The following is a 14,117-nucleotide window of genomic DNA, read 5'->3' as shown; positions in this document are numbered from 1 at the left end:
TTATTTTGGTGTTCTTTATATACAATTTTGGTGCATAATTAAATCGCTATTAATGATAAAGTTTTTATTATATTTGTAACGGTCATTGCCAGGTCATGCTTTGTTCAGAATATATTCTCTATAATTTTGGAACTCTACAACATTAATGATTTTTTAAATGTTGATCTACAAATTAAAGGAAGGAATTTAGGAATATTTTCACTATAGATATTTATACTGATATACAGAGTGTTATAATGCAAATATTAATTTTTTTGTTGCTGTATTTGTTTAGTTTTGGTTTGTAGCTGGTTTTTTAAACCATTGGGTCGAAGAGTATTTAAACACAAACAAATATTGCAATATATTTAAAAAATAATAATATATAATTATAGATATTTATCGAATCTAAATATGACTGAATATTTTGAAACAAAGAATAAACTATGTTGCATGAATATTTATTATCATATAGAACGTTATTTTGTCCTTAGGCGGTAACAAGTTGCAATGTGACAATTTGTGTCACCCTTAGGCTGAATGGCTATTACCATTCTCCCATCATTTTCTTTGAATGTTAGAAACGTAACATTGCCTTCTTGACTTAACATCATCGACCCTGGTGGGGCATTTGTAATTTGCCGAGCGATATTTAAATAATCATCAGGAGAAACATCGAGATTATTTATTACAAAATCATCCTTATGTTTTATGTAATGGTATGTGGCAGCAACATCGCTTCTAAAGTTTGGTTCACCCGTTGCGTTTGCTTGCGCGATGTTAGTTTTAATTTTGTTAAACTGGGTAGACATTTCGCTTAGTTTATTACCATTGGTCTTAAATTCTTTGTAAACTAAGTTTTCAAAATGATCCTTAACTTTTCCTGAAAATTTTTCATATCCACTAGGGTTTTGTTTGTAATCGCTTATGTAACGATTCTTTTCATCGTTCATATATTTCACGGTGTACTCCAAATAATTACAAAACTCGCTCACGTTTTGACAATTTTCTTTTTTCGCAAAATCTATAGCAATGTCGATGATTTCAGATTTGTAATTTTTAGCTGTGTTTTCCATCACTCCGTTTAACCTATCGATGACATGAGCCGGCATGTCTTTGAATATTTTCACACCATTCATTTCAATATTGTCCAGATTTGGTGCATCGAAGTGTGCAGCTAATTTAGCAATGGTATTTTCCCTTACTGCTTCACTATGGAGGCGATATTTTGAACAAACTCTGGCCAAGTTCGTCTTGAAACCTTCTAAATCAATTTCTCCGTTTTGGAATTTCTTAGTGTTACTCATAATATCAGTAACTGAATCTGCATCGATCTGACTTAATTTTTCAGGATGAATGCGCCACTCATCCATCATGTTAATAAGGCCTCTATCGAGCATTATATCACCACTTTCAAAATTATGCAGTTTCTCCACATCCACCAAAGAGTTAATAAAATCTTCTTTGTCTTGAACGTAGTTGAGTTCTTTAATGATTTTAGCGCTATTATGCATTTTTCTTTCCCCTTGCATCTTCGAGATGATATTATCGAAATCTTTTTTTTGGTCTTCAGTGCTAAGATATTCCTTATAAGAATCAATGTGATCTTGTTGAAACTTTTTAATAATGGTGCTGGCCGTTTGGAAATTCATAGCGCTGTGTGTGAAGAATACGCAAGAGGCGGTGAACTGATAAATATCAAGTGGTGTTAGCGTGTCGTTCATTCCTTTATCAATAATATTTGATAAAGAGTTTATGATGCCTAAGCCACTAGTAGTGAGACAAGCCACATTAACAACGGAGAATGTGATTCTTGCTGCTTTACTCATGATTTCACCGGCTTCTGCTGTAGTTTTCATGCGAGCTATCATGCCAAACTGGGTAAAGAACAGCGGGGTACTGACGATGGTCAACCAACAGTTTCTGGACTCGGCGTTATCAAATCCAATGCTTTGTTTATGCATGTAACGATCGACAAGAGCAGAAGAGGATCGGATAAGACCATAACCACTGGAAACCAGCCCAGTACCAACCGCTCCTGCCATTACTGGTCCGGCAATTGGCACGGCGCAGATAGCCGCTAAGCCGATCGCGGAGGCTCCAATTCCAGCGGCTGTAGCGGCATAATCGAGAACACCAATCGTTCTACTTGAAACGTAGCAAGCGCAAGACCGATCTTTGATGCAATCAACGTTTTCATTGTCTTTAAGTTGATAAATCCCGTCTCTCGGATACAAAATTAAACATGCCGGCAGAGTGTTATTAGCAAGATAGTCATCCCAAGTTTCATAAACACGACAGTTGTGATCGATGAATGTACAATTGTTCTTTGAGTAGTTATCTTTCGCGTAATTTTTTAAAATTCTGAAGACGGGAAATGTGAACCGCTTGTCATACATTTTACAGGATATGAATATACAAGCAAACCATGTATGACCTCGATTCTCATATTCTTTTCCTTCTTCTAGTATGACGTCGTATATTTTTTGAATTTCGATATCTTCTTCGGGTTTATAGCCAATGTCATAAGGATTTTTTGGATCTGGATTTCTGGTAGGTGGGCCGTATAAGCCATATCCTATTTTTCTGCGCAGTATTACACCTTCGTTTGGTTTTATTCTGTCCCATCTTCTATCTCCTAGCATATGGCAGAAAGCATTTTGTTCCTTGTATGCTGCCTCTTCCCATTCTACTATATCCGCCTCGGACCAATTCACCATTTTGATGGCTTAGCTAAAGTAATAAATTCAGATAAAAATATGAAAACCTGGACAAAAGAATAAATTTACTAAAAAAATGTTATACCAAAAGCCAAAAGAATATATAGGTGGGACAAATTAGGCAGAAAGCTTAAAAATGATCATAATTTACAGGATGTTCTATTCAAACTTAGTAACTTTACTAAATGTTACTACTTACTAAACACTAAACTAACTACTACTAACTAAACTCTTACTTTACTAAATGTTTTCAAGATTATGAACCAGGCTGAAAAGTTATAATTTACCATAATTTAAAGGATGTTCTACTTAAAATAAGTGAGTAAAGATATTCAAATTGATCAAACATTCCCGTATAGTGCATAGAACGCAGATATTCAGAGTTTGATGGTGTAGTGGAACGAAGGAAAAATCAACGGCCATCCGAAAGAAGATAAATGTGCTAATAAAAAATAAAAAAATTATTTAATTAACAGAAGACGAAAATACATCGAAAACCATGAGTCATATATGAAGATCTCGTTACTTCTACAAATTTGCCATTTTTTAGATCTTCATAGATTTTTTGAAGACTAGACGGTGATGGAACAAATCTGACATTGGATTCGGATTCAGAGGGTAACAATACGTCCGAAAACATATGCCGCATGTCAAGATCTCGTCACTTCTCAAATTTCGCCCTTTTTCTGAAGATCTTCAGTGATTTTTTGAAGGCTAGAGGGTTACGGAGTAATTCTGACAACGGATTCGTATCCAGGAAGAAAAATTACGTCGAAAAACATGTGTCACGTGTAAAGATCTCATCACTTCCTAAATTTCTCCATTTTACTGAAGATTTTTACCGATTTTCTGAAAGTATTCAGCGATTTACGGAAGACTGAAGGGTGATGGAGCAAAACAGACTATGAATTCGTGCTCAGGAGACAAAAATACACAGGAAATCATATGCCGCATTTAAAGTTCACATAACTTTTTTTTTTTGTTGGCCGGTGTTATTAACTTACTCCGCATTTCAAGGATTGTGTTTTCAAGTGGCCTCCTATTAAAAATAGAATTAATAGAGACGTGAATATTAAATTATATATAAAATACAAAACATTTAGAGTAAAATCTAAGAAAACAAAGGATTCAGCACTTACATTTTAAAAATATGTGCAGGCAGAAAATCTTTGAACTCCTATCACTGAAATTGTAAACTCATGCCTGTTTGCAGGAATTTTTTCAAGATGTCTTTAAAACAGCAAAAGTTTTGCCATTCCACAATTCTGCTGATAATGCATTACCACTTGATTATCGGCAAATTCATATACGCCCAACATATCCAAAAATCTAGGAACTGCTGTTATACCACAGTTTAAATTGTACGACTTATATAAACTTTTTATATTAACACAAATAAGGTATTACTGCCACTATTAAATTATGGTAATTTGTAACCTTTCAGTAATCTTACATTTTTTAATGCCTTTAAAGTAAAATATTTAATAATGAAAAGTGTACAATTAAAAATATCTATTAAGCTTCTCACCTTTTATGTAATTATTTCTACTGACGCCACCACCAATGCGATTTGGGAATATTCAAAAATTCGTCCGACGATGTGTCTAGGATTGCGTCTACCTCACCGTCTATGTAATTTCTCAAAAAGTTATCCCACTGTGCTAAATCTTCAGTATCAATAAGAGAAGGCAGATAATCACCTAACTTTTCTCCTTTTGAGATGGGAAAATCCTTGTAATCATCTAATAAAAATTGTAAAGATGACCTGTCCGTCCTGGAAATCAAACCGGAATGGCTGTCGTATTCATCAACACGCAGACTTAGGTAGGTTTGCAAATTTGATAGTGAACTATGGACCAAGTTCCCAATAACCGATTTTTCCTCTTGAGTGAATTTATAATCAGACTTACCGATATTGTAAATAGCACCGAAGAATTCTCTTGCTAGTGGACGTATACTTGTATAATCTGTACAACTAGTGATAAGTTTCTGCAATGTTTGGATTAATCTCGAACCCAAAGACATAACTGTAAAATAAATACATAAAATCTGTAACAATAATTTTATAGAGTACTTACTATGAGATAAATAAAAATAACTTACATTTCAATTTACAATTTGATATTTAAAACCACTACTCTTGAATATTCATATTCATATATATGATCAGACGCCAATATAGTCACTCTATTAATAAGTTTTGTGTTAAAGCAGGGATATTGTTTATTATTTTATAATATAATCAAAAGCATGTTGGGATATTTCAATTACCACGAGAAATAATCTGTGCTAAAAATATAAAAGTTTACATTACTCTGATTTTTGAACAAAAATGTGGTAGACACACAGAACAGTGAAATGAAATCGACTTCTATAGAAGATTTAAAATAATATCGAACTAAACAAATTTCTAAACTTTCTTTATTTTTTTTACAATATTTTCAATTTGTTAAGAAACCTGTTTTATCCCCATATTAATGGACAAAAATAAACTTATTTACTTTATCTTGAATTGGCCAAATTAAATTTAATCAATTTGGATGTTTTATCTCGAAAAACAGGAACAACATTTTATCCAACAAGGAAAACATTGTCCTAATTCTTTCGACAGACATAAGTAACAAAAGTGATTGAAAATCTAAATAATTTTTCTATCACATGTCATATTTCAAAAGTTGCTTTTTCCAGTGAAACTAAAATGATTAGATGAGAAAATGGTATAATTTTGCTTCATTAAAAAGCTACAGGTTTTCAAAAAACGCTTCTTTTTAAATTTTTTCAAAATAACAACTTTTTAAAATATTTCATTGAAACGTGTTGCAGGAATTCTAAAGACTTTTGTTATTTGGATGTAATGAGTTATCAGTGAAATTGCGTGTACATTCACATTAATTTTCAATGAAGACAAAACACTACGCAAAATTTTATGCAAACACCATTATCAGTTGCAGACAACCGAGTATTTGGATAAGCTAATTAAACTTCACTTTTTAGGTAAATCTGTAACTATATTAAACTAGCCTCTATTAAGAATCAGTGTTTACTGAGTTTTAAAGAACTATATTTCAATATGTGTTAACTTTCAAATGGAGGTAAGATGTTCTAAATAATCGTAAAAAATTCAGGAAAAACAAAAGACTGTTGAAGGTATACTTATCGATCTCCCATGTTTTAGATACAAAATAAGCCTCTATTCGTGTTCGGCTACACAAAATTTCCTCTACATCGAAAACTAATATATTTTTTTCAAAAGTGCATAATTTTTTAAGGAAACAAGTTGTACTAAATAACTTGATATATGTTGGTGCAAAAGCAAAATACTCAGTGAAATACCTAATTATTCTACTTAAAAACTGTTTAGGGTAGGAATATTGTTAATATTTAATAAAATGAATAATAGTAAATAATAAATAATGATTAATAACAAAGATAAATAAATAATAATATAGCTTTATTTCTAAAATGGTTGAAACTTACAATCTCTTAGAAACGGCAAGGTTTAGCTTACGGCTTATATTTTGCACCCATTAAGGACTTTAAAATACTCATTTCTTTTGTAAAAGGATAGATAGTCTCTTAAATAAATAGGTACAAGTTTTTCCATGTTAATATTTGAAGATTTTTAATTTTACAGAACTGAGAAAAAATAAAGCTTACCACATTCACCGAGTATTGACAAACGACTCAACTGTTCTGTGAAACCAGACTGCAGTTTATTATTTTATATAAACTTATCAAAGTGTGGGCTACTGATAAGACAGGATAGTGATATTAAATATGTTTACAATAGATTAGTGGTATTCAAACTGTTCCGCGGAACCCTGGGGTTCCCAACAACCTCTCTGGGGGTTCCACGACAGTCAAAAATTCAAAATTCTGACATTAACAATTTTTATACTACAAAATTCAAAAAAATTTATACTCTTACTTAAAACTAGTACATATTTATAAATATATTATATTAGTAAAAAAATGTGTTCGAAAATTTTTTTAGGTGTTCCTTAAAAAAATGAAAATGTTGGTCGGGTTCCGCAAGTTGTAAAAGTTTGAAGACCGCTGCAATAGATAATTAACTTCTAACATATTTTGAACTGAAAATCACCTGTGAAAAGTGGGTGTTCTCTTGACAATGGCATTTCCTTTTTACTAAATTTTTGAAAATTCAACATGGTTTTTACGTTGACGAATTTTCTAAAAAATGATTTATTTTTTAAATTTAAGGAGAATAAGCTACTATTTACAAAAAAATCAGCAGAAACGTTTATTTTTCTGTAATTTATACACATCAATATGAATTTGAAAAGTAGCACCTTGTACTTGAGCACCCTCTACTAGAACTGAACCAAATAAAAATGAATGGAGCGTCACCCTTCCTAATCTTCATAAAATTTTGTCTACCCCCCTATTTTCGATGGTGCTCAACACGAATCTGAAGTTATTTTTGTGCGGTCAAACCCAATTTTCGAGAAAAAAAAAATTTCAAAATTCTAACTGGATCATTTCACACAACACTATGTACAATACTGTATACTTTACGTAACTCTCAGAACATCTGTTATGAACAATTAACATTGTTTACGAAACACATTTTTGCAAATTTCAAGTAAAAAAAATATGTAGGTATTTAATAAATAAAAAATTTGTTGCTAAACCTACATATAGTCACTTTACTAATACGTTTTGCATTAAAATAACGGAATTATTTATTATTTTATAATATAAACAAAAGTATGCTGGGATGCTTCGATGACCACATGAAAAATAAATAATTTGTAACTGTTTCTTTTACTTTGATTTTTTAATAAAGATGCAGTAAATAGACATAGCAGTGAAATGGAACCGGTTTTTATTAGATGAAATAAATACATACAACTTTTTCAAAATTTGTTTACAATATTTAACAATTTTTTATGGATAATTTAGTTTTTTCCCTATTTAAACAAAAATAAACTTACTTATCTTATCTTTGAAGTGGCTATATTAAATTTAAAAAACCTGAAAGTACACCTGTTAAGAAATGGGACTTTTAAAATAAAACTGTTGAATTATTTATCTGCTATTATTTATTTAATAATCACTTTATTTATCATATGGCACTGTCTTTCACAGAAGAAAGTCTATATCCAACTAAAACTAACTATAGGAATCGCAGTTAGAAAAGGAATTTTTAACTTGTCAAGTGTATCATGCTCTAATTTTTTCAGCAGACATAAGTAGTAAAAATGGAAATGAGTCCTTATATTTTATTTAATAAAATTGATGTATTTAATCCATGGGCGTCATATGAGAATAAACCCATTTAGTTTAAGTTAGCTCAGTACAATTATTTTGCTTATTTTGAGTTATGATCTTTCAAAAAACATTTTGTTTTTTGTTTTACTAGGTGTTGCGGGTGTATTCCAATGCAGGTCAGGACATGTAGCCTGCAGAGTAGTTGTATCTCACAATACAGTCAGTTTGAAATATTCTGTTCCTCCAGTTGGCGACAGAGGTCATGCTGATAGTGTCACTTTCTACCGGTGTGGCCATATTAAATGGGCTAGACGGGAAGTAGCAGCGGCCACGCACAGATGCAGCCTCCATCTGCTCCTTATTTATACATACCTCGATGTTTCGAGTAAGGACATTAGAGCAGCTAGATTGTTCATCGGTTGTACTGTCTATCACATACCGATAAGACCAAAGCTGGTCTGTCTGGTGGGTTCGACTGACGAATGATCCTACCTGTCACTAGGTATTAGGGATGTAATCAAATGCTGGAACGGGCAAGTAGCCTGCAGAATGTCGTCAGTTTGATATATGTTTTTTAACCATACATAAGAAAGTTATAAAGTATGGTCAAATATATAGTAAATGCTTGATTTCTATTTAATTACATTTTTTACTGTGTGACAACTTAGTTGATTGAATTGTTGCTATTTTAAGAGATTATTTGAGTTATTTGATAAATATATTAATTGAGAAATTAACACATAAATTCAAACTTGTATATTTAAGGTATTTTTAACTTTTTTCTGTAATAAATCCTTGTATAACAGTAGATATCAGTATAGGTATTATTTTAAAAATAAACAGATTATTATGTCAAATAAATTTCCACAACGACTGTTTTAGTATTTAATATGTCTGATAATTTGTTTGATTAATAGAGATCATATCTATAATCAGAAAAATGCTCAATGACAGTACAATAAACTACGTGCAAATATTCACGTTTATGATAATATATATGATATGGTGATTTTATGATTGTTTCTAATTTTAACTGTATTTTCAGATATTCAATATGTATCTTTATAATTTCTTAATTGTTAGTACTATTTATTAATGGAGGAAAATTACAAACTATTAATAAAGACTTTTGAAGGGCAGTGAAATTTATTACACGAAAAAAAAGTTACTTGACCCTACCGAGCAAATTACTTCGAAATTTGATAAACTCTGAAAGTTAACAATTTACAAGATTATGAAGTGAGTTTATAAGCAAAATTATTTAAAAATTTTCACATAACGTAATTACAAATATGTTTATTAAAATTCCACATAAAAAACAACTAATATTTTAATAAAACTGTATATATTGTGTCCCAAAATTATAATACTTGGATTTTATCAGTTTTCCAAGTTGCGTTTAAGCCAAGAGTAACCATACCTAGAAAGATACCACAGTGAACAAAAATTTGGTATTTTTGGTAAGGGCAGAAGCAGAATTGGAAGTAAATATATGGCAAAAGCTGTGGTTTCAAGCGGAAGTACTTTCAGTCAAAGTATTAATCTTGATACTGAGATTGAAAGAAAGACATTATTAAATGGTTGACTATGACGGTCGGTTAAATAAGAATAATTCAACAAAATGGGCAAGGTTTTGTGAAACGATCATTTCACAGGTGGCCAAACAATTAGTGGTATTAATTTGAAATTATTTAAAATACTGTGTGATAGGAAAACAGAGATGCAATCATTGCAATCATATCCTGCACGATATGAAACATTGATTGAACAAGATAGGCAACTAAAAATACATCTAGATATTATACAGGGTGGGGCGTGGAAACTTCCTATCCTGAAAATGCAATAAAACACGTTTCATTCAACTTTATCGTTATTTTCCGCCTACCACATAACATTGGAAATTTGAATTTACACACTCTGTTAAATGTCGCCCTCCATTGTCAATACACTGATTCCGTCGACTTCGAAAACTTTGCGTCACCTTTTCAAGCACCCTTCCAGGGTGTTGGGACGACCTTTGTACACTAGGGACTTGAGATAACCTCACAGGAAATAATCAGGAGGGGCTAAATCAGGCAAGCGCGCAGGCCAAAACACCCATGGAAACCCTGGAGGTGTGGGCTGTGGCCCCATCTTGTTGAAACCACACGTCAAGATCCATTTCTTGGAGAGCAGGTAAGAAGAATTGCTGGATCATTGCCACATAACGGTCTGAATTGACAGTAACAGCACGACCACGTCATTCGGCAAGGTGTCAAGGAGCTGTTCACATGATGTTTGTCGGGTTACATAATACTGCTCTGTGAAAATGGAGCTCATAGTGAAGAATTCGACGAAGAGAACGGAACGACATCCCAAGGGCAACTGCATGTTTACGCGCAGAACGCCTTGGGTGACAGCAGAATAGACACACAAACTCTTTCCACATTTTCAGGTGCTCTAACGGTCTTCGGAGCTCCTTTCCTTTCTTTGGAGACACTCCCCGTTTCTCTAAAGGCATCCACACACATTAAAACACATTTCCGATCAGGAACACGACCTCCCATAGGAATATCGAAGTGACGACGAAAGGCACGTTGCACTGCAATCACTGACCGACCGTTAGAGAAATACGCCTCCACGGCAAAAGCGCATTACTGCTTCGACCAAAGCATGTTTGTGACTGAGACGGGCGGGAATACAAATATCCCACTTCGTCCCTTCCACTGAACCCTTCCCCCTCTCCTAGAACTTCACTGCAACATGTTCAAAACAGGAAGTTTCCACGCTCACCCTGTACATACATGCAGGCTTTTCTCCCAAATAGACCTAAACTATGCCTTTATTGGATGAAGCCTACAATCCAAGTATAATAGGTAAATATTTATACTTTCATCAAATTTGTCCTTTTAAAATAGGATTTAAGGAGCTCGGTATGAATGACTAGTTGAATAGATTTTTAATCCATAAGTAGAGACCATTGGTAGTTTTTTTGTCATCTAAACATTTTTTTTTTTTTTCAGAAGACGAAACGGTAACAACTTTTTAAAATGGGTGAAACAAAGTGATGTGTTTTTTGTACTATATTTTGTATTTGTCTGCTTTATTCAGTGAGATTTTTTGGTTAGGCAAAACTATTTACAAAAAAATAACCCTTGACTGATCCAAGAGGTTTGTTTCACTAATTTTAAAATTTTTTCAGTGTGCAAAATACACAAAAATTAATGAAATAAATTTAATTTTTTATATGAAATAGGAAGAAAAGTGTAAAATAAACTTGAAAAATATCTATGGCCTCCTAATAAATTATTACTTCTCTCGTGGATAGCGGTTCTCAAAATGTACATATAAAGAGATAGATTTAAAAATATTTGTAATTTTGTAAATTTTCTCTGGACCTATTTACATCGCGAATTATACCTGCAACTAAAATAAATGTACATATTTAAGGTTCATCCTTTATACCAAAGATACTAAAAATGCAAATTTGTGTAAGAACAAAATATTTAAATAAGATATTTTTTTTTAAATACAGTAATTTCTCACCAGTTTAAGAATATTTATAAAAACCCTATAATTTTACAGAGTGAACAGCCTCAATAAATGCTTTTACAGCCTCCAAGGGCGTATCTGGATAAATCCCATGTCCTAAATTAACGATGTATCTTTCAGTACCATATTCCGCGATCATATTTTTTGCCATTCCGATGATATCTTCTTTCGGGGCATACAACGCACATGGATCTAAATTCCCTTGTAGTGTAATGTTTTTGTTTTTAAGCACGGATCTTACGAATTTTGGTTCTAAAGTCCAATCGATGCCTAAGACGTCATAACCCAAATCCGCTTGTTCCTCTAAGCAAAAGTGAGCCCCTTTGGCAAAGAGCACCTAAAAAAATCATATCCATGTATTTTTAAATCTTATACTAAGCTATACCAGCTATTTATCCCCAAAGTAAAAGTAAATAAATACGGGATGTACAGTATTCATATATCTCAGTAACAGAAAACAAAAAGTTTATTATAATTCTTTATGCTAAGTTTCATAAATATTGTCAACCAATCTCTAAACAATTAGGCATAACGACAATCTTTTCCCACATTTAGGAAAATTTATAGGTGTTTCGGAGCCACTATGACAAACATACTTTTAACATCCATGGGAAGAATAACTTAATAGATTTACATTTTAGAATACATAAAAGTAAAATAATGATATTACTTTTTCATTATCAAATGTCTTTGCACTGCAAAATTAAAAATGTTCCTTCACTTAGACTGTACTTAATATTTTCATAACTCATACATGAGTTATGTCAATATATATTTATAATGTTGTAAACCCAAATTGTATGAATTTTGTAAACTTTATATATTAACACCAATAAAGTTTTACTACAACTATTACTACCACTACTAATCATTTTTATAACCCCTTACCAGTGGAACGTCTTCATGTAGCTCTGCTTGTCTACTCTTCAATTTTTGCGCTATTTTCTTCAGATATGGTAGACAAAACTTTTCATACAGACTTTTATTGAGATATTCCGCACTACTGTCGAAAACCTGAATAAGCTGTGCTCCGGCTTCTATTTGCATGATCAAATAGTCAATAATAACATCCGTCAGTAAAGATAACAACAGATGAGACTTCTCTGGATGCGCGTACAACCATTTTTTAGCCTTGCTAAGTGTTTTCGAGCCACCCCCTTCAATCATATAGCCCATTAGAGTCCACTGAAAGAAATTCATATAGCATAACTTATTAAATTATTTCATTGTTGACATTACTTACAGGTGCTCCTGAGAAACCAAACAAGGGCACTTTTCCTTCCAATTTGTGTCTAGTTAACGTAATAGCTTCGCCTACATATTTCAGTCTCGATAAAGCACTATCTTTCTTTAATTCTTTAATATTTTCCAAGGTAAGGGGTTCTGGTAGAACAGGTCCCTAGAATAACGAAAAAATTAAAGTAAGAGGGGTAATTTAACATTTATTCACATACTACTCCAGCTTTCATTTCGACCGTCATTCCCAGTGCTTGCGGAATCACTAGAATATCACTGAAAATTATCGATGCATCTAAATCATATCTTCTAATAGGCATTAATGTTACCTCACAAGCTAAGGCAGGGTTTTGGCAGATTTCGAAGAAACTATGTTGCTTACGGAACTCCATAAACTCTAAAAAATGTACGTAAATTAAAAATATATATCAAATATATTTTTACCTGGTAAATATCGTCCAGCTTGCCTCATTATCCATATTGGTAGCTTGTCTGGCTTTTCTCCTTTGACAGCTTTTAGAATCCTGTTGTTTTTTAAAACAGGAAAATTGTGTATAGTCATTTTTCGCCTTTTAAAATATTACGAAATGCTAAATAATGTTACAACTAATTATGCTTTGTCATTCCATAACTAAAACACTTAAGGAATGATTATAACTGCAGTGTAAATTTTTGAGATTTTATAGGTTATGTTCATAATCATAATAGCGTCTTTCCATTGTGTAAATAAGAAGGATTCGATTGAGGTCAATAATCAGTTCACTATATTTCAAGCGCATTAAGTCAGTATATTTTTTAACTTTTTTGTAACAATGTTCATTTCATTTTTGGAAAACTAAGAGAATACATATAAAAGTTAAATTCTAATTTTTTTTAAAAATTAAATCATTTTATAATGCACACTATTTAATATATCTACTTGTACCTATATAACTACACAAAAACTTTGATAAATGAAAAAGATCCTAGCAAATATTTTATGAGTATATTCTAACATTTTTGCAGATTTAATTTTTTAATAAGCTTTCTATGAGATTGTAATAAAAATTTAATTATATATTTATATTTATAAAAAGATTGTGGTGTAATTTATGAGAATTAGGTATTTTTTTTTAAATATTAGGAATAAAATGTTTTGTTATATTATATAAAAATGTAACTTTCGTGAATTTTAGTGGTGGTAGTATAGTAGTAGTAGTATTAGTAGTAGTAGTACTAGTTAATAAAGTGTTAGAAGAAATTTACACAAGTTATACAATTTAAAAAATAAGTAAATAAAATATAGAAGATATAGTGTCAATTATAGAAATACCTATAAAACGTAGATGCATATTGTAGACAAATATTATATAGAAAAATTACATTAACAACAATTGATAAATACATAAATATAAGCTTAAAAAAGAAACAAATATAAAA

At 31.7% G+C, this 14,117-nt stretch overlaps 2 protein-coding genes across 4 annotated transcripts; both read right to left on the bottom strand.

Moving 5' to 3' along the window:
- Positions 1-424: 424 nt before the first annotated feature.
- Positions 425-6,397, bottom strand: LOC108906262. 2 transcript variants are annotated; one of them, XM_018709477.1, is made up of 4 exons: positions 6,357-6,397; positions 4,610-4,726; positions 4,228-4,473; positions 425-2,712 (listed from the first exon to the last, which is right to left on the bottom strand). In XM_018709477.1, the coding sequence occupies exon 4, from the start codon at positions 2,697-2,699 to the stop codon at positions 459-461; it is 2,241 nt and encodes a 746-aa protein (XP_018564993.1). In that variant the 5' UTR covers positions 2,700-2,712; positions 4,228-4,473; positions 4,610-4,726; positions 6,357-6,397; the 3' UTR covers positions 425-458. The 2 variants fall into 2 exon arrangements, with proteins under 2 accessions (XP_018564993.1, XP_018564992.1); XM_018709476.1 differs by having other exon boundaries at positions 4,228-4,726.
- A 2,405-nt stretch (positions 6,398-8,802) lies between these two features.
- LOC108906280 (uroporphyrinogen decarboxylase) lies at positions 8,803-13,396 on the bottom strand. Of its 2 annotated transcripts, none has more exons than XM_018709499.2 (6): positions 13,143-13,395; positions 12,917-13,095; positions 12,706-12,861; positions 12,351-12,647; positions 11,457-11,799; positions 8,803-9,351 (listed from the first exon to the last, which is right to left on the bottom strand). In XM_018709499.2, exons 1-5 carry the CDS (start codon positions 13,258-13,260, stop codon positions 11,482-11,484), a joined length of 1,068 nt encoding a protein of 355 aa, XP_018565015.1. In that variant the 5' UTR covers positions 13,261-13,395; the 3' UTR covers positions 8,803-9,351; positions 11,457-11,481. The 2 variants fall into 2 exon arrangements, with proteins under 2 accessions (XP_018565015.1, XP_018565016.1); XM_018709500.2 differs by lacking the exon at positions 8,803-9,351 and adding an exon at positions 11,202-11,336 and having other exon boundaries at positions 13,143-13,396.
- Between the last annotated feature and the right edge of the window lie 721 nt (positions 13,397-14,117).

Source organism: Anoplophora glabripennis, unplaced genomic scaffold (genome assembly GCF_000390285.2).
Source record: "Anoplophora glabripennis isolate ALB-LARVAE unplaced genomic scaffold, Agla_2.0 scaffold32, whole genome shotgun sequence".
In the NCBI taxonomy this organism is placed as follows: Eukaryota; Metazoa; Arthropoda; class Insecta; order Coleoptera; family Cerambycidae; genus Anoplophora; species Anoplophora glabripennis.
Note: the sequence above shows the minus strand (reverse complement) of the source record. Positions and strands in the feature narration are given on the sequence as shown.

Coding starts and splice junctions, on each gene's coding strand:
- LOC108906280 (XM_018709500.2), bottom strand. CDS start 13,260: ATGACTATACACAATTTTCCTGTTTTAAAAAACAACAGGATTCTAAAA. Junction 12,862..12,916: donor TCGAAATGAAAGCTGGAGTA/GTATGTGAATAA, acceptor TCGTTATTCTAG/GGACCTGTTCTACCAGAACC. Junction 11,800..12,350: donor TACATGAAGACGTTCCACTG/GTAAGGGGTTAT, acceptor TGATTTTTTTAG/GTGCTCTTTGCCAAAGGGGC.
- LOC108906262 (XM_018709476.1), bottom strand. CDS start 2,699: ATGGTGAATTGGTCCGAGGCGGATATAGTAGAATGGGAAGAGGCAGCA.